This window comes from Hypomesus transpacificus, chromosome 2 (genome assembly GCF_021917145.1).
Source record: "Hypomesus transpacificus isolate Combined female chromosome 2, fHypTra1, whole genome shotgun sequence".
Classification (NCBI taxonomy): domain Eukaryota; kingdom Metazoa; phylum Chordata; class Actinopteri; order Osmeriformes; family Osmeridae; genus Hypomesus; species Hypomesus transpacificus.
The window spans coordinates 14708998-14728358 of record NC_061061.1 but is presented as its reverse complement, the minus strand read 5'-3'; the positions used below and the strand labels follow the sequence as shown (position 1 = coordinate 14728358).

Sequence of the window (19361 nt, the reverse complement as noted above, 5' to 3'; positions counted from 1 at the left end):
CATACACAATCATGTACAACTGTCATTGGGAGAATACATTTACTTAGCATGACCGTAAACAGAAATGACAAAATGGCACATTTGATTGATTGCAAAGCAATTCCATGTCAAACATCATTTCAAATACAATTTCTTGACCAAATCCTACTTCAAACTAATTAATTATTAATGAATTATTATTATTAATGATCTGACATAAGGCCTGCATACTGTTTATACTCAAATGTACAAACTGGCAATGTATTAAGGCAGTTACACAGGCATTGACCATCTTTACAATATTTGATGTTTTAAAATATCTGATATTGAAAAGAGGCATATTGCCATCCTTTATAAGGCACAACATTTGCATAAATCATCTTCTGCAGACAATGTGCATAACTCTTAACATGTTTTGGCAGACATAAGTACAAATATGCAAATAATCTATAAAAGTATAAATCTCATGCCTCAGAAGACAAATACAAAATGTGTTTTTTGGCATCGCGAATAATACCAGAAAAATTGCATTTCCAATATTCACTTGCATCCAAGTACATTAGAATTTTGGCCCTGCAATCAGTTAAATATAGTGATGTAGACAGGCTATTTGGTTTTAACTTGTATGAATTACAAAACAAATACAAAATAAAGTCACTGGTCTGTCAAGTATTCTCAGAAAATATTCTCAGTTTCAATATGCGTCACTTTGGAGTACAAACAATGTCAAGCTGCTAAATTGTTACCTACAGTAGTGAGCATTACAGGTAAATCTGGGGAAAATTGCAGCACTTACACAAAGTCCAAAGAAATATGTATCCCTCATAGCCCACCACCAAAACCCCCCAAAAAGTGTCAGCTAAATCAAGCAAAGCAAGTTAAAACCAAAATAAACAATTGCAATACTACAGCATGGTCCAGGATTCTTCTGTAAAATGAATAAGAATTGTACTACACAGTTCCCACCATCATTTATTTTTTTACTACTAACTACTTTGACACTGACGTGGTCTGATAGAAGATCCATACACTTTACCTAAATCTATAAAGTGAATAGAGTAAATTTGCTATAAAATAAAGCACCATCTTTTGTCAATTACAAATTAATTTCGGACTAGCCAAATACATCTTTTGGACATTTGACCAAGTACAATTTTCTTGAAAGAAAAAGCACCTATGTCATTTTTTATCATCCATAAAACTGGTGCATAAACAACGTGTCCATTCTAATTTCACCCAAATCAACAGATGTTCTATCCTTCCAGACGCTGCACAACACAGAGATGGAATCAATATATCAAGCAGCCATACTCATAAAAAAAAAACGACTGACTTGGTTTGACAGGTTTCACGTCATTGATAATGTTAGTAATATTAATCTTTAGAAATGACACTGTATAGAAACTATCATCAACTACATATGTATTTTTTGGCAAAAGCAAAAGTAAACTTGAAAGCAAGCATAACCTACAGAAAATGTAATATTGGTATCGATGTTGCAATGCAAATATGGCTTAATAATTCTTACCACAGCCCCAAAAAAGCCATTCAGGTCCATCTTTAAAAAATATATCGATTTTTTTTAAATGGCTCCATTGGCTAAAGTTGTAGAATGACCAGACGCGTCTCCCTCCCCAGCTGCATACATTATTCCCTCCCTCCCTCCCTCCCTCCCTCCCTAATTCTTCCGACACCAGGGATATGACCCCAGGTTTCAACTGGTTTGATCTTAAATCTCAACGTACGTCATGGCAGGGTTTATGTGCGTGTCATGTGTTGACAGCTTGGCCTTCAAGACTTAAAACCTTGACACGTATCCAAGTCTACCAGAGGAAGAAGAGCTGTCGATGCCTCTTTTCCTGAGCATAGACTAGGCTCCTATACACAACAAGCAACTGCCTGGCCCTCATGCAAAACAAAGCTAGAATATATATATATATATATATAAAAGTCTTATTGGATACATGCAACTCCACAAAACAAGTACGAAAGCTAAACTAACTGCAAATTGTCGCATATGATATATAGTTGATCATAGTATATATAACACAAATGCAAATTGAAAGGAAAACAAAGGTAAGAATTACAAAACAATGCTGTCTCTTCTATAAGTGGACCGAGAGGTTCTTCTTCAGGTGAGGTGCTGCTGCTGTTTGGTTCTACATTATGGAGCAGTTCTCCGGTTGGCGACCTCCCTACAGAAGACAGGAAGAGAAAAAACATGTCAGAGGAAGTGACAAGTGAGTGGACAGGAAGGGGATACAGTTGTAAGAGCTCAGGAATTAGGACAGTGTAGTGGGACACGAAAAAATGCTTTCTTAAATGAGAAAATATGTTTGTGTAATTTGAGAGTAAATAGAATGCAATGGTTATAGTAGGTAATGTAATAAAAAGCCAATAAATCCATCACGTATTAATTATGAAATTATAAATGTATAGCCTGAAGAAGCATGTTTTTATAATGACATATTTTACCAAATGTCTCAAGCAAATAGTTATTTCCAGCTTATTGGTGGTTCAGTTCATGCTGATGAGATGGCAGATTCACACATTTTCTTTCCCTGTACCTTTCTGCGTTGGTTGTTGCCAACAATAAAAGATTGTCCAATGAGGCCCTCTGGCAGACCTCCTCCACTACTGCAGATGGAGCCACTGGACACGCCCGACGAGGTACCACGATCCGACGTTTGGCCGCACGAGTCGCAGATCACCGTGCGGCTCCGCAGGTTGTACTCGCTATCCACACCGCACGTGCTGTGGGCCGCCTGCAGAGAAAGAGACAGAAGGCCATCAATTTCCGACCATCAGGACTGTCGGGAACAGGCTCTATGGAGTATACTTTTGGGGCATGTGATGTGAGACTTACCATGTCATCGTCTTCTTCCTGGAATAGGGTGCGGGTGACTTTTCTCATGGCCATCTCCTAGAAAACGCAGAAAAAAAAACTTTTGAGTGATTCAGGATCACGTCATTAAACAAAGCTCAAAAGCAGTCAGTTGTGCCTTGGTTATGGAGCTTGGCAACTCATGAGCTGAAGCTGTGGAAGTAGTATGTGTGTGTGTGTGTGTGTGTGTGTGTGTGTGTGCGCGTGTCACCTCTCCATTGGCGCTGATCAGTGTGGTCTGGAACAGGTCTCCACTGCCCCAGGTGTTCTGGGTCTTCCACACCAGGTCTGAGGGGGGGTTATGGGTCCCGCCACCTGTAGCTGACCAGATCTATACGGGAGGGGGAAAGGAGGGAGGGAGACGAAGGTGAGACGAAGGATACACAACTTTCTAAAAAAACATGTTGTTCATGCGGTTTGAGTTCGCATCGATGGCGCGGATCGCTTTGAGACTCACAGTGACGGTTTGGCCGGCCTTGAGGGTGAACTTGGGAGGGAACTTGTAGACAATGGGGCTGCTGGTGCCCACCTGTCTCTTCACCTGCCAGTGACCCAGAAGCTGGTCCTGTGTAATAGAATGTTGGGGTTCAGATTAACCAGCTACCAATGGCCTTATGAGTTTGAGTATGAACCTCCAAACTGCAAATCAAGGGGACCTCCTTCCCTCTGAAAAACAACAGTTTAGTGTGTTTTTTTTGTTTTTTTTACCTCGTCGGCCTTGTTGCTGAGGCGGATGAATTTCCCCTCCAGGTCCACCTCGTCCACTGTGACGCGGCCGCTGGCGGAGGCCTGCTGGGCGATGCGCGTGCGTGTCACGGCCCCTGCCAGGCTGGACGTTTCGCTGTCGTTGTCGTTGAGGCGGCGCTTCTTGGCACTGACGCTCCCGGAGGAGTTGCGGCTGCTGCTGGCCGCGGTGGCGGCCTTGAGCACGCGGGTGTGCGTGCCCGAGCCCGAGGTGCGGGTGACCGTGACCCGGGTGGGAGGAGGGCTGGGGGAGAGGCGCAGCCTGGAGCAGGCGGAGAACGAACGGGGGGGGGGGGGAAGAGTGGGCATGACGACAGACTACATCACAGTCGATCATCTCGAAACCTTACTTCCTACCGTCGAGAGCCTGGGTTTATCCGTCTCCCTCTCAATTGCATGCAAATATGAGTGTGTGTGCGTGTGTGTGTGAGTTTCGGATGTTAGGTCCTTGTTCCTTCCTCACCTCTCCTCCTCTCCTTCCAGCAGCTTCCTGTAGGCGCTGATCTCCATGTCCAGAGCCAGCTTGATGTCCAGCAGCTCCTGGTACTCGTCCAGCTGCTGCTGCATCCTCATGCGCATGTCGGCCATCTCCCGGTCTTTGTCCTCCAGGCGCCGGCGCATGCTGTCCCGCTCCCGCATCAGCGACTCCTCCAGCTCGCGTACCTTGGCCTCCCGTGCCGCCAGCTGGTGAACGTGGAGAAGGCACGTGAGCAAGCGGAAAGGGCAAAAACTATTCAAGAGAAGCGCAAGACCGTGACAAGGCGGTCCAGAACGAAATTGAACGAACGTAGGAAAATCTAGTTTTGCTTTTGTGCGTTTTTCGTACCTGCTTCTGCAACTGGCTGAGCTGGGACGACATGCCCTCCATTCGCACACGGAACTGTTGCATCTCCTCGTGGGCGGCGCCCACCATGCTGCTGTTCCGGTCCGCAGACTGGCGAGCATTCTCCAGCTGGCAGAAACAGGGGAGGGGAGAGACACAGACCCTTACCAATAAAACCACGATTTATTCATTGGGCAACACGTGAACTTCCCCCATGTGGTGGGCCGTCTTACAGGTGTAAGTGTGTGTGTTTGTGGGGCTGCTCCCGTACCTTGGAGTTGTAGGTCTTCTCGATCTCTTGCTTGTAGATGCTGACCTGCTCCTCGTGCTGTGCTCTCAGTTCAGTCAGGGCCTCAGACAGCTTCATGTCAAACTCTTGTTGGCGCCCGCTGTCTATTTCCATCAGGCGAGACTCGTGCCTACGCCGCATCTCACGCTGACCCTTAAATGGAGAGAGGGGGAGGAGACGGGCGGTGAGGACATGGTGAGCCATTTTGGGCGAAGATAGAGAAGCGTGCGATGACCGGGATGAGTGAGAGGTACGTAGAGGGGTGGGGAGAGACGACACGAAGGTAGACGAGACACAAGAGAGAAGCAAAGACGAACGGAGCCAAACGTGCATTAAAAAAAAGGGGGGGGGAAAGCCGACGTTTGTCTCACCTCGTTGGAAATGTTCTTCTGGAACTCCAGTTCCTCCTTGAGGGTCTGCATGCGGTTCTCCGCGTCCACCCTCCTGAGCATCTCATCCTGCAGCTGCTTCTTGGCATCGGTCAGGCTGCTTTCCAACTTCACAGCGAGAGTGGGTGAGAAAGAGAGAGAAGTTAAAAAAGCAGAGAAATTGCAAGGGGGGTTAGATGGCTGAGCGGTTAGGGAATCAGTCTATTAATCAGAAGGTTGCCAGTTTGAATTCCTGGCTGTGCCAAATGACGTTGTGTCCTTGGGCAAGGCAATTCACCCTACTTGCCTCTGGGGGGGGGAAACATCCCTGTACTTACTGTAAGTCGCTCTGGATAAGAGTGTCTGCTAAATGACTAAACGGATTAAATGAAATTGTGAGGTCATAGAATAATTGGCTGCAAAGATGTACTTCCCTCCTGTGAACAGTAGGTGGCACAGGAAAGCCATTCAGTCAACATTCACCACATGGCAAGTTTCATTGAGAAAACGAGGCCTACAACTGTGGCTTGGGCTAGGACAATAGCCTATTGTGGCAGTGAACCATTGTGTGCAGATATAAAGCCCTCGTAGGAAACTATGTGAAAATGTGTGTGTATGTACTGCGTGTGTATGTGCGTGTGTATAAAAGTCTGACGGTATGTTACCTTGGCCAGCTGGGCCTTCAGGTCCCTCACTTCGACTTCTAGAGAGCGCTTTTCCCCCAGGGCAGTAGACAGAGAAGCGTCTTTGGAGTTCAGCAGAGCCTCCAGGTCCCTCAGTCGGGCCAGAGCTGCTTCCAGCTCAGACTCCTTCTTACCATTCCTGAGGAGAACGATGAAGTAGATATACATGGAGTTAAAGTGGTAAAATACCGTAACAAAGAACATCTGTTTGTTTCCATTATCGAGCAATAACTTGGAGGCTTAATAATGTCAGGTAGCATATTAACCCAAGTTGGTTACATAACCTGAGCCTATTTATTCTTCCCCGCCAGGTTGAGTGATTGTGAAAAATGAGTCCCTTTCACAATCCTATAATGAGCATATGATAACAATCCTTCCTAGGACAACAATAACTACTCATCACAAATTAATTTGAGGACCTCTGTTTGACTCATCTCTATCAGCAGCAGTACTGTGGTGATGCAGATATTTGAAAGGGCCATTAAGGAATGAAATGCCCCGTCCTAAAAAGGACAAAAACCCATTTGCTTGTGGGCTTCCAACAGAAGTGAAACATGCAATGCTCTCCGGGAAATCTTCGTTAAATTAAAAACACTCAGGCTTGTCTGCATGTGCGTGCGTTCTGTTAAACATCCCGTAAATGCTCCCAAGGAATAAAATCAGCATTGTGGGTACAGAGAGGAAAAAAACAACCAAACTACTTGGAAGAGTACAAGGAAAAACCGCTGTACGGCCAAGCACAGAAGATAAAGAAAAAGTTTGGTGGTCCAGGAAGGAAACCAAGCCCCCCCCCCCCCCCCCCCCCACCCGTTATTACATTTGGAGTGTTCATTGTCACTAATGATGGCCATCTGCTAGGGAGATGACTTCCAGACCACTCACCCAGGCGGGCCTCATGGTTCCACTCACCCAGGCGGGCCTCATGGTTCCACTCACCCAGGCGGGCCTCATGGTTCCACTCACCCAGGCGGGCCTCATGGTTCCCCGTACGCTGCCAACCAAGAGTGGATCCCATTTCAAATGAAAAGGCCCATACTTCCAATAAGACTCAACTACGTTTAACATGTGTGCGTGCGTGGTGACATACTCTACATGAACATGAATACAATGTGTTGTCATACATTTGCTCTCGCTTATCGTCCTGAAGATCAGTCTGTTCTTCTGTCATTTCAGAAGAGGCTGTGTAGGCCCTGGTGTACAACAGGGGTTGTGGGTTTTACAAATCTGGAGGTAGCATCCAGCACTATTAACTGGAGCATTTCTAATCACCCACACATCCATTCATGTGACTCTTGAAAACGTCCCTTTTTTTTCTTTTTTTTTATCATTGCAGATTGAGAAAACTGTCCGCCCATAGACAGGCTTCCCTTGCTTATCCATAAAATGCAGATCCTTGTGGACACCTACACACCCCGTAAAGTATCCAGCAAAGCAACTCACCCTCTTGATGCTACAATAGTGTCAGTACATGGACCAGCATTCAGAGATGCTCATGCTTGCTTAGAGTACACACACACACACAGAACATACATGGCAGCTTTAACTGCCTATCAACTCACAAAACCCTACTGCAAATTACAGCACAACTACCTAGATGGTGAACTAGGGGGAATTGAAACAGCCCGCTTAAATAGAAATTGGACTAATTGTAAAGTTCAACCATATTGCCCAGAGTACATTGGGCTCGGATGGGTTCCCTCTGGTTAACAACTTGGGTCCCAATAAATTGTTTACTCTTGCAGACGCTAGATATTTTTTTGTTATGGTGGAAATTTTTTATTGTTGCCATAAAATGGGTAATTAACATTATAGCGCTTAGGGAACATGGAGGAAACCTAAGAGAAGGTTGTTACTTATTGGTTGTTATGAGGTGTGAATGTGTTGTTTGTGTGCATTCCTAAACATAAAGAAATGAGTATGTGCACTCAATTGTAGGCCTATTGTCCCAAACTGGCTGAAGGTGCATGGGTGTGTGACCTTATGTCATAAAAATGACAAATTATTGTAAAAAAAATATATATATATGTAATTAAACATAAAAATGTATTTAGCATTGTATTTAAATGCATTCATCTCCAGGATTGTTCCAGAATAACCTCACAACTACAACAATAGGGGAAGGGTGTGAGAAAATCAACAAATGTACTATGCACTTATGTGTTTGAATGCTGTGTGTATGAATACATGTGTGTGTGCGTGCGCAAGTATGTGTTTGTTGTTTCATGAGTGACTGTGTTTGTCCATTTGAATTATCCCATTCGACTTTTGCATGAATTGACCGCACTGACTTCTATTTTAAATAAAGCTCAACCTTGTTTCCATTAAATCTTGGAACAGTCAGATGTTCATGCATTTATGTTTAATTTTGTTCATCAAACAGTTGCCAGTTATGAATGATCTGTAGTTTATACTATACTGTACCACAGGAATTCAAGCCAGTCTAAACACCGCTTATTTACAGAATTAGAATCATCTGTATACATATGTGCTGCTTTACTAATGGCATTAAGACCACCTTTCCATCTTTAAATCAAATATTTACAGAACATGTTGAAAGTGTATACTGAGAGTGCATGTATAGTACGCCGTTTCATCTTGATGAAATAATTCTGCTCTCTGACACAAAGGACATACATTTTGGCCCAGTTTATGGTGTGTTGGTTAAGCCTTTACACAAATACTCACAAACACCATTCCTCTATAATATGCTGTTCTTTGTTTTATATTAGGTCAAAAGAATTTGTGTTTTTAAACAGGAATGGCAAAAAACATTTGACCGGAATATAGAGTATAGCAAAGGAGACACTGGAACGAAGAAGAAATTGAGAAAACGTTTGTATTAGGGAAAGAAACGAGCTAGTAAAAGGGAAACATGGCTAAAGATGAGAGTGTGGATGCTTGTGTTTGTGAGAGAGAGAGTAAGAGAGGAGAAATAATAAAAGGAGGAATGTGTCGGCTCAGCCCCCAGCCTTTGGGTGACTCACTGCTATCTTTGTCCACCTCAATGACGAGCATAGAGAGCGCCTTACACGCCCCGCACCAAAAAAATAAAAAAAGAAGAAACCCACAGTCCTCCCTGTTTTGCTGTGTCGTTACTATGACAACCAGGGCCTAGTTGTCAGGCCTTCAGTATGGCATTTCCCCTCCACGTTTTGGGGGATTGGAAAGAAAGGAAAAAGGAGGTGGACCTTTCATTGTGAATGTTTATTTTCAGGATATTCCAGACCTGAACAGTGTGGAAAAGCCTTGTAAGCCTACATTGGAAAGTCTAGCCTATAATTTCTATGACACGGCCAATGCATCATTATAAAAAGGGTACAGTAATTCAAAAGTAATACCTAAATACAGGGTAGGAATGCACTGAACAGTGCCTAAATGTCTACATTTGAGGATGGAAACTTCTCCTGTCATTGAGATGAAACAGATAATGTTGCTCTAAATCATTGAAATAGCAAAGAGGTTTTGAGAAAATATGAATTGCTAATTAGATACTTTGCAGTTTCAGCCACATTCAAAATGACTAAATGGCACCACATACTTTATGATTACAAATGTATACATTTTCAGCAACACCTTTTGCATTCACCAAATTGTTTGTCGTGTTTGGCAGAACATTTACTGTGGATGTGTTTAAGTATGCAATTTAGGGTCATTTAAGATTGCAAACCTTGGACTCTTACTGGGTTAAAGGTCGGAGTAACCAACTCCATCATGTTTCTCTCTACCTGGAAACCACAACCCTTACCCATCAGCAGCGTAGCACCAATGTTACATTTCTGTAGAGTTGCCCACAGTCAGAGGGTGCAAAAAGCTTCATGTCCCCTCAGTGAGGCCACGGGGGCTGAGAAGCACTTCACCGCCTTGTTCGCTTCCTGTGCTACTACAAACGGAATTCCTCTGTGGGGAGTTGGAAGTGCTGATTGATCTGCACGGTGTGCTACTATGGCACTGTGTTTATTCACGGGCCGTCTGGTCGACATGTGTAAACTGGAAAGGGGTGGGGTCGCACGATGAGTCATTCTTTCAACATTTAGGGAATACACCAGGGTTCCCCTACTTTTTCCCGCCAGAAATCTTACAAAAGGTTCCCACCTCCAATTTTTTTTTTCTGCCAGGACGTTAAACGGTACCTACACATGCAGTGGAGCGATTCTAGGAAAGATTGAGGCTATATGAACAAGAAGTGAGTAAGGAAGCCAAAAGCAGATGAATAACACTATTTAAGTAAAGAGTCCAGAAATAGCAATAGTACTTTCCACAAACAACAGCCCTATACAATGTGTCACTGGAGATACAAATGCATGTTTTACGTGCAACTATAGCAACCATAACATTTGAGATTGGCGCAAAGGACCTCAAGGCCTATGACATGGCATGAGGTGGAGGTGGGTTGTGCAACAAGCGAGCAAGATATACAAAATATCGACATCCAATAACACCACCAAAGAGCAGTTACTGTTGCTCAAACATTATACACTCACAGTCAGCAAACACAATGTAAACACTGACATCCACAGAAAGCAGGACAAAAGGAGTCATGACAACTGAATGTACCTTCATAAATCCATCCCACTCTGTCCCCCATATCAAACACATAGTTGTCCACATGGAAAGGAAAGTCTGTCAATCACTGATAAAGCCTTTTATGCAGGTCTGACTGCGTGTGGGCTATTCATAATTATTTTACGGCTAGTCAAACACCTGGTGCCTGTCTTGACACGGTGTCCGGTGGGTGTAAAAGGCTAGCCATCACCTTTGTTTAATCAGAGTATCTTTCCAAGATAAGGAAATGTTTCCAGTGTATAGGTAACCTTTCTCTGTCGTCCTTCAATAGTGCCCTTTCAACACAGAAAATACTCTAGACTATTAACATTGAAAAAAAAAAAATCTTTGCATCTGACATTCTGAGAGCATTTAATCCACCATAGTTACTATACTGGAGATAAAATAACATGGGCTGAAACTAATTGTTCCCATGCAGCCAACTATGGTAAACCCTGAACAGTATACATTAACAACAAACTGTGGTGTGGCTAGCTCTGCCGTTGAATAAACAGTCAGATATGTCTTCAACTCAGTGCTCTCCAGAGAGACCTTGGTTGCTGCTCCACCCAGCTGCATTTGGTTACTGCAAAGTCTTTCTGAGCTGGGGCCATGTAGGTGGAGTAGAGGGTGTGGCGCTGACATTAGCATGGAGCTAACAGCAACAAAAAGTGTGCCGTGTGTAGTTAGTTTAGCATCGGTGTTAGCACTGGGAAAGCTAACAAACTGTAACAGCTAAACTAACAGCTGTGAGGTAACGTGGGACACAATCAAACACAGTATCCGGAGAGAGAGAAACACATCAAATGAAGTTGACATTTAGTGGACATAGTCGTCACAAATAGTAAGAAAGAAGAACTGGGTTACTAACAGAGTATTGGGCCTGGATACAATTTTTACATGCTGTATCCTAACATGGAGGACAGTTAACATTTTCCCAGCTAAATAATTTTCAAAAGGACGCAAAATAATGTTGAAGAAAAATCCATTTAGAAGGTTGATGATAAACCATTTAAAATCAAGTTAAGATTTCATAAGCTGAACCAAACAAAGGAAGTTCTGAGTGACACTAAATGCAAAGCATCTGGAGGCATCGCCCCATATTCAAACATCATGCCTAGTCAAATTATATGGAAAAGTTGGTCACAAATGTACATTAGAGTAAAGAATCACTGACAGGACTTGTAAGGAATTGAAGTTAAGCAAGTTAGTGTTGGCACACCCAACTCACCTACTAGCAAACGGGAACTCCCCAATCAGTAGAATGTATGTGTGTGTGGTCCTGTGCGAGTGTGTTTGTGTGTTTCAGCATCTTAAAGTGATTTAGCCCGTCAGCCATCAAGTGACTCATGCAGCTTGGCAGGATCCTGCGGAGAACAGAGTACCATGGAAACTCTTATCCATAAACTCCACTCTCTCCACACTCACACAGTCTTTCCAAACCACCATTGCCCTTCTCAGAACCCAGTCCTGGGTCCAGTGAAGCATAAACTCTACTCTTTCATTATCTAAACAGAACTCAACTCAACGCCATCCAACACATATACAGAGTTTTTTTTTCGCGAGTTTTCCGCTGCAGTGTACTGTGCAAGTAGGGCAAGAAGCCACGAGACTGTACTGTAAAATACTTTCTCTTACACAGACTGACAGTTCCATAGGGATACTGCATTTCTAATAGCTACCACTTAGCATCAAAAAGTCCTACTGAAGTCCTGGCACCATCATTAAAAAACTGAAGAAAAAAAGAAAAAGGGTTCCCCCATTTGGCCCACATCCAAACCCAGAGAGCCTTGAGTCTAGATGGCCCTTTGCACCACACAACACGGGAAGGGTAGGTCTCACGTCACATGATACAGGCTGAGATCATTGTGGAAGAGCATGGGGCTGCCCTGGGGGAAGACATTACAGGGAGCAGAGACGGGCGTCTCATGAGTGTCACTGAATTCTATGCCTCCTGGGAGAAGACATAGAACAATCAGTTGTCATAGTAGACATTTAATTTTCCTGAGGATGCAAAACATATCGCTTTCTTGACTGTTCATTCTGTTGTATGAAGAGCTGACAGTTGGCTAAAGTAAACCCTGAATCCCCTTTGCTGAACACGTTTCACTCAAAACGTAATTTTCAATGCAAAGGTGCTGATGAAAAGCTTTGTTTTCCATCTTCTCTAAATCCACAAGAATGCAGACAAGGGTGTGACGCCAACATATCTCCTCACATTCTTGACCTTTTGCAAGACGTTCATACCCTGCAGTATTGAGGGCCTACAGCATGCATTCAATGGAGGGTTTGGGTGTAAAAAACACATAGCATTTAAACAGCTTTCACAGCTGCATCATCATTGACTGAGTGCATGTGTGCTCTTCTCCATTAAAGGACAAAGCAGCTTAAAATGTCCAGCTCAAAAATATCTTGTGATAACAGATCGACAAAGAGATTGAATGGATTCCTCCTGTCGTACAGTGAAATGTAAGCCTGGCTTGCTGTGTGATCAAAGGAAGGTAGGGGAGCATTACATCAGTGACTGCAATAGAATGACATCAGAACTTCCTTGGGCTATAAATAATTGTTCACTCATTAAAACGATGGTTTTCACAAATATTAGGACTAACAATAGACTAGCCTCCCTCTGTGACAGGAACCTTAACCTCTGAAAGTCTGTCTTTATTCCCTCCTCTTTTAACATATGATCCAGGATAAGAATGTGAGTCTTGAGGCATCTTTATGGATGATCAGAGGGAGGGAAGGAGTTTGCCCATTCCAAGAAGTCAAACAAAGTCAGAAACTGGCTAAACGATCTACTTTCCCTCTGTCAACTCTGAGTAAGTGGACTGTATAATATTTTTGGTGACATGTGTACGCTACAGAGTTCATATGACTATTGCTGTGTGGGCTCGATAGGACTGGGAGAAGTACTGAGAGGAAACTGAAATGAAATAAATTCACACTCAAGGAAATGGGTTTACGCTGTTTGATACATACATTTCCTGGTGTGCTCTCTGATAGGCCCTGACACTAGATGCTTGAGAGACATTCACACTTCTTCTATACCAAAAATATATACAGCTCCAAAGCATGAACATTTTAAAAGTAACATTGACTTGATCACCTAGGAACCACATGTGATTGTTAGTGTCTACATATCCAGGTGTGCACAAAAGGCAGGGTTGGATCAATGCTTTGGGGGGAAATCCACATTAATTGGATTCATACATTACTGTGCAATTACTCAGCAGCAATTGCCTGCATTAAGATGTTTCAATGTCGTACTTGATATATGATAATGTTGCTTATGTTGTTAGCACTGGCCCATCTGTGTAATTATGCAATATTGTAAATTGTAATAGAGGTATGCTCTTATTTCACGGTCTTGTAAAATACAGCTAACCACTGGAATACTTCTACAACTGTGCCCTTCCAGTCCTTGGTTTTCTGCTGCACTTACTATATGCAGTTTTTGTATGTTTTTCAGATATACGTCTGCTGATCAAATACATTTAAAAAACGAAATGTCAATGGATACAGACAGGAAAGTGTTACAGGAACCATTTCTACACAAAGGCTAATGTGTTTTAGGAGCGCGGTTTCAGGGGGGCTTCCCCACACATGTTCATATTTCACAGTCATTGGCACAGCTCAGGTGCTTGGCGGGCACGAGACCCAAACTTGCAGCCTCTTCTACAGTGCACAAGATGAGTATGCTGACTGGATGACTAAACTAAACAAATGTGGCCACATAGGGCTATGGTCTGTAGCTCTTTGTTTTAGCTTAACGTCATGTAGCGCCTTGTGTCTGAACCTTTCATTATCAGCTTTCTGCTTCCATCAAAAGACATCTGCTTTTGCCCATCAGGCTCTCGGTTAGTGTCTTGCATTCCACAAGCACCTGTTATTTGTAAAATATTACTTTATAATTGTGAATCGTTTACAGGGCAATGCATGTTTTAGTACAAAGTAGTTAGCATTCTAGGCCAGTACCCTGAAGGGGAAATGTGTGACACAAACACAAAAACGCCTGTAGAGGGCCCACAAAAATGTCTGAACAGGTGTGACCAAATACTAGCCATGATAAGTGACACCTTTGACTGTTGCACTACACAGTGTAGAGTCAATCTAAAGGCCAAGGGAATGAGCAGCAGTTTGGTACAGTTAGAGTTTCACATTTGAATAACACTAAGAAACAGCTGAAAGGAAGACAAAACAACTCTTTGTATTTCCATCAGCCGTGCAGCAAAACAGTTGCATTTCAAAATGAGAATAGATGTTCCGTTTGTTTGTCGAGTTCGCCATGTCTTTCTAACCCAATAGGGGAGCCAGTATCAATCTGTTAGTATTAATAAACATATGACTCACTACTCTAGTGTGGAAGTCTACATATAACCCGCTTCCTGGACTGAGGGTTCCAGTCAGCCCATTCCCAGAGTCTCTGGGGCCCTGAGAAGAAGAGAGAAAAAAAAGGAAAAAATACCTCTGAGTCACCACCCTGTCGCACGCCCATGCCAGGACTCCCGGGGCCCATGGCAACCAAACACTGGCAAACAGGTTGGCTTCTGCGTAGAGCATGAGTCAGAACGACTGAGACATTTCCACCGCCTATGCATCAAAAGAACCTAATGATATGACAATGTGAATAGTTTGATTGTGAGGCTGAATGGGTCCTTTACCACCAACCCACCTCACTTTTATGTTTCAATGCCCCAATAGACCCTTGCTCATCTACCTTACCACACACATCACTAACAATGATTTCCAAATGCTCCAATTCACTTATGTCAACAGTAGGAATCCACACCCTCATAAAGGCCGACGCCCCAAAAATACAAGTAAAGACAAAGGCTTTTCCTGGTCAGGCCCCACCCAAACCTGGGTACATTTGCAGCACTATACAAGGATTCACTACATTCTTTAAAAAGCTACAGTGCTCAGTAGCTCTTGCCCACCATGCATTTTCATGTTCAGACAACATCATTTCTACATTTCTAATGAACATTAACAACAAGTAAAGGAATGTTCAGTTGAGTAAGCTTCCACTGGTTTGGCAATATTTTCCCTGTTCGGTTTCCCGAGAGAAAAACCTGCTGCATAAAAGATAAAGCCTTTTGTATGGGTAGGATCCACGCAAAGGCCAGGTCTTATTTATTGGTCGATTTCATTCTCTCAGACACACTAACCCCAGTTTGACTTCACCAAGACTGCAACACATTCTTGGGAAGTTATTAGCAGGAATCAGCATGTTACAGGGAGAGAGTGCAGGGGCATTTTACTGTGGTGAGAATGAGCCTGGAGTTACCCAAACCCAAACTCGACATCAAATAGTGTCGCTTGGAATGGGATGCATGGTGAACATTAGAATAATGATTTGGATACCTCAGTGGATTTGCCTAGAATATCAGAGAGGTTGAAGGTATAAACTGGTAAACCTGGTCTCTGGGATTGATTGAATAGCATCTTTGGGGATGGATAATGATCCTCTCGAGCATGCCTGGGATGCTTGGGTTGTTGAATGACTCAGACTTGTTATTCAAAGGAAACGGAGCAATGTGTTTGTCAGAGGTGCGGGCCTGGCTGTGCCCACAAGGTTCAGGTCCTAATGGGCCTGAAGCCAGAAAGCTGTATTTCACAACTAGCTTGAGGGCCTATTCAATCACCTGGAATGTGGTCTCCAGGTCCTTAAGTTTTGTTGGTCTTCATACCCCTTTCTTAACCAATACCCCTGTATGTATAGCCTTGAGTTATGGGATTTATGAAATATGGTAAAAGTGGAGGTGTAGCATTATCCAGGTTGTTTTTACTCACTGTGACATATAGGAAACATTAATAGATGTAATTTTGATCTGTCACTCATATCAATATGCTCTGCAGAAAATGGCCAGCTAACTGTTGAGTCAGCGCCATGTTGAAATGGAAGGGGAGTGGAACATTTTGCAACATTGGAATACCTGAACGTGTACTTCGAATAGCAGGTTACTGTACGAGGCCAGCCCTCCTCAGTTTACAGAAGTGCCACGCTTCACCACATATGTTCCTTGTTTTCACCATTATCTCTTTGTTCCCCACAGCTTCACATCAATGATATGCGGCTGTAAACAAGCATTACGATAAATAGACGTAAATCTAAGGAATCATACTGAAAAGTTATTTTCTATTGACCAATAAACATGCGGTAGAGTAACTAGTAGTGGCTGGTAGACATGATCTTTGGACAGGAACAAATCGTGCCACATCTCACCACCTACTCCCGTTCAGCATACTCCATCTAAATAATGTGATCTTGGTAAGTTACAATGAAATCAATAGCATGGATTCTTGAGGTAAAGAGACCTTAAGTACAGCCCCTGGTATCCATGTGTGGTCCTACCTGGCTTTGAGCTCCTTGTACTCCTCTCTGACTTTGCTCAACTCCAGCTGCAGGCGCGCCCGCTCCTTGGCCACCGAGTCCAGGGTCTTGCGGGCGTCAGCCAGTTCGGTCTCATAGACCGTCTTGACGCCCGTGAGCTCACGGCTGATCTCTGTCTCAGACTCGGTGATGCGTAGCCGCAGCCCGGCGTTCTCCGTCTCCAGCGAGCGCACCTTGTCGATGTAGATGGCCAGCCGGTCGTTGAGGTTGCACAGGTCCTCCTTCTCCTGCAGCCGTGAGATGCGGGCAGGGGAGGCGGCCCCGGGACGGCCGCTACGCTTCTGACCTGGGGTTTCCATGGTAGCTCTGGAGGCTCAAAGAGAGGCTTAGGAAGAGGGGGGGGGGGGGGGCTAGCTGAAGAGGGTCAAGAGGGGGAAAGAGGAAAAGAGCTGGCGGTCAGATGTTGGATAAGGAATGATGCTTCCCATCTCCTAATGCTTTGTCTTAATTGTCTGTCGCAGACATGGGTAACTTCTGATAGCGTGTATAATGTGTTCTCTGCAAGTGGAGGGTCATATGAGTTGTAAGCGTCATGTGCAAGTTTGCTCACAATATCCCGTCACAATTGTGTTGGAGTAGGGGCGGATCTAGAGATTTTCATTCGCGGTGGCAATGGGATGGCAGACGGAAGTTGTTGGGTGGCCTCCTGGAGGCGAATCAAACCCAAAGTAGGGGGAGTACAGTACTCCCTATGGTAAATGATTAGGCTAGAACATTGTAGTTTAAATTAAACAGTTACATTAATATTATTTATTGAAATGTTCTGTAATGTATAAATAATATTTTTCCATGGGAAGATTGGGGTTGCGGTATTTTTTATTGGGGTGGCAGCTGCCACTCCTTACCACCCCATAGATCCGCCACTGTGTTGGAGACACTTATTTCTCCTATCAGACAGTTTAACACCACACCTTGGACTCACTTAAGTAGGATTCAATAGTATTACAATCTTCATAACTGGACCCAGGAAACTACAAAAGCACAATGCTGTTAACTTAAGGCCCTAAAGGCACATTTGAACATAGTCCCCTTCAGCCATAAACTACTTGCTGGAGAAGTATAAAGGTCATAAACGTGGATATATTTGGTCTTTGGTTGCCTCCACCCCCACACGCTTGTTCAAAGCCTCTTCATGACACCACAGTCTTGACTAGACTTTGCCATTAAAACAAACCCAGCCGCATGACCAGATTAGGACATCCACTTTCCCTTTCGTCTAGATAAGAGAATTACCACATGGGAGTATATGGCAGGACCGTTCTGCAATAAAGTCTCGAAAAGAGGTCATCCTTACCCATCTCAAAATGAAACGGAGTGCTTATCTTATTCATTCATGTCATATCACAATGAAGATACACACTGTACTCCAAGGTCATGACTGAAAACTGAACAGACATGCTTTAAAGTAGGGCTAACTAGCTTTACTTGCCCACTCCAAACCTGTTTCCAAACCAGCCTTCTTTGCATATTCAAGAGTCAAGTATTGCAATATCATAGCACTCCACTTTTCTTCAAAAGTGACACGAGTCACTGCAAGTCACTGCAAGTCAAATAAAGTACAAATATCTTTCTGTTAAGTATGTCTGAAAGAGCTCTACCACCACACAGCACACACCTTCTTTAGCACTTATGACAACATTCAGTGCAAATACAGGCCTTACCTCAGCGTGGAGAGGGAAGTTGTTAGTTAAATCCTTCTGGAAAAGTGGGTGTGTGCGATTGAGTCTGAGAGTGAAACAAACACAGCTATCTAGAAGTTTCTGGTGGTGTACGTGAGAGCTGTAGGTAGGGTATATGGTCCTCTCTAGCGGTGAGCGTGGTGAAGGAGATCGGTTTAGCGCTGCCTGGCTGCTCAGTCGTCTGTGTGTGCCTTTGGATCGTGCCTGAGACTGGTTGCCTTGCTGTCTCTCCCCGCACATGTACTGCTGAAGGGGGCGGGGGAGAATGAGGGACAGAGCAGGGAGGGGTAACAGGGTGTGCGAACGGGAAGAGGTGGGGCTGGGAGAAGCTGGGGCTGGACATGTTCACAGGCGCAGCAGTTGTTGGATCTCCCTCTGCACCATTTGTCTCCCCTTTCCTTAGCTCTTTTCTTCTGACAGTTGCTTTGCTGAGTTTCCAGCAGCTTGCACATTGGTGTATCAGTGAAAGCTTCCACATTAAGTGCAAGGTCGTAACAACAAGAAGCAAAGTAAAAGTCTGCCTTGATTCACACTTTTACTGAACGGCCGTGATTAGGAGAGATGTGACAGTCTAGAGTTAAGATTATAAACATCTATAATCACCAAAAACATGTCAATGTCAGGGAAATAATTCCCAAAGAAACAAAATTGTATCTGAAGAACAACAGTCTGAGTCAGTATAGGGACAGTTCCACAAAAACTGTAAATCCAATAGCATGGCAGGACACAGCCAGTCCCGTGGGCCATCCTCAAAAATCTCAAGCAGCATGAAGATGGATCTGCATGTATTTATCGCCTCGGGGTGGAGTTAATGAAGTCCAAAGTTGGTTAAAGACAGTTCTTGTGTGTGTGTGTGGTGGTGGTGGGGGGGGGGGGGGGGGGGGGGGGGGGGGCGTGGTTGCACACATTTGGGCATTGTTGCCCTAAAGCCCAGAGGAAGTAGTTATGGGAGTACTCTGGCGAGGACCAAGAA

General features: G+C 43.9%; 1 protein-coding gene across 2 annotated transcripts; it reads right to left on the bottom strand.

Annotated features, from left to right (window-relative positions):
• Window positions 1–25: 25 nt before the first annotated feature.
• lmna (lamin A) lies at window positions 26–18659 on the bottom strand. Of its 2 annotated transcripts, XM_047043976.1 has the most exons (13): window positions 18371–18659; window positions 16671–17063; window positions 5753–5909; window positions 5091–5216; window positions 4702–4872; window positions 4434–4559; window positions 4071–4291; window positions 3572–3869; window positions 3321–3428; window positions 3075–3194; window positions 2846–2902; window positions 2547–2744; window positions 26–2174 (listed from the first exon to the last, which is right to left on the bottom strand). In XM_047043976.1, the coding sequence occupies exons 2-13, from the start codon at window positions 17006–17008 to the stop codon at window positions 2139–2141; spliced, it is 1956 nt and encodes a 651-aa protein (XP_046899932.1). In that variant the 5' UTR covers window positions 17009–17063; window positions 18371–18659; the 3' UTR covers window positions 26–2138. The 2 variants fall into 2 exon arrangements, with proteins under 2 accessions (XP_046899932.1, XP_046899940.1); XM_047043984.1 differs by lacking the exons at window positions 16671–17063; window positions 18371–18659 and adding an exon at window positions 14781–15211.
• Between the last annotated feature and the right edge of the window lie 702 nt (window positions 18660–19361).

Coding starts and splice junctions, on each gene's coding strand:
- lmna (XM_047043976.1), bottom strand. CDS start 17,008: ATGGAAACCCCAGGTCAGAAGCGTAGCGGCCGTCCCGGGGCCGCCTCC. Junction 2,745..2,845: donor AGGAAGAAGACGATGACATG/GTAAGTCTCACA, acceptor CTTTCTCTGCAG/GCGGCCCACAGCACGTGCGG. Junction 2,175..2,546: donor GCAACAACCAACGCAGAAAG/GTACAGGGAAAG, acceptor TGTCTTCTGTAG/GGAGGTCGCCAACCGGAGAA.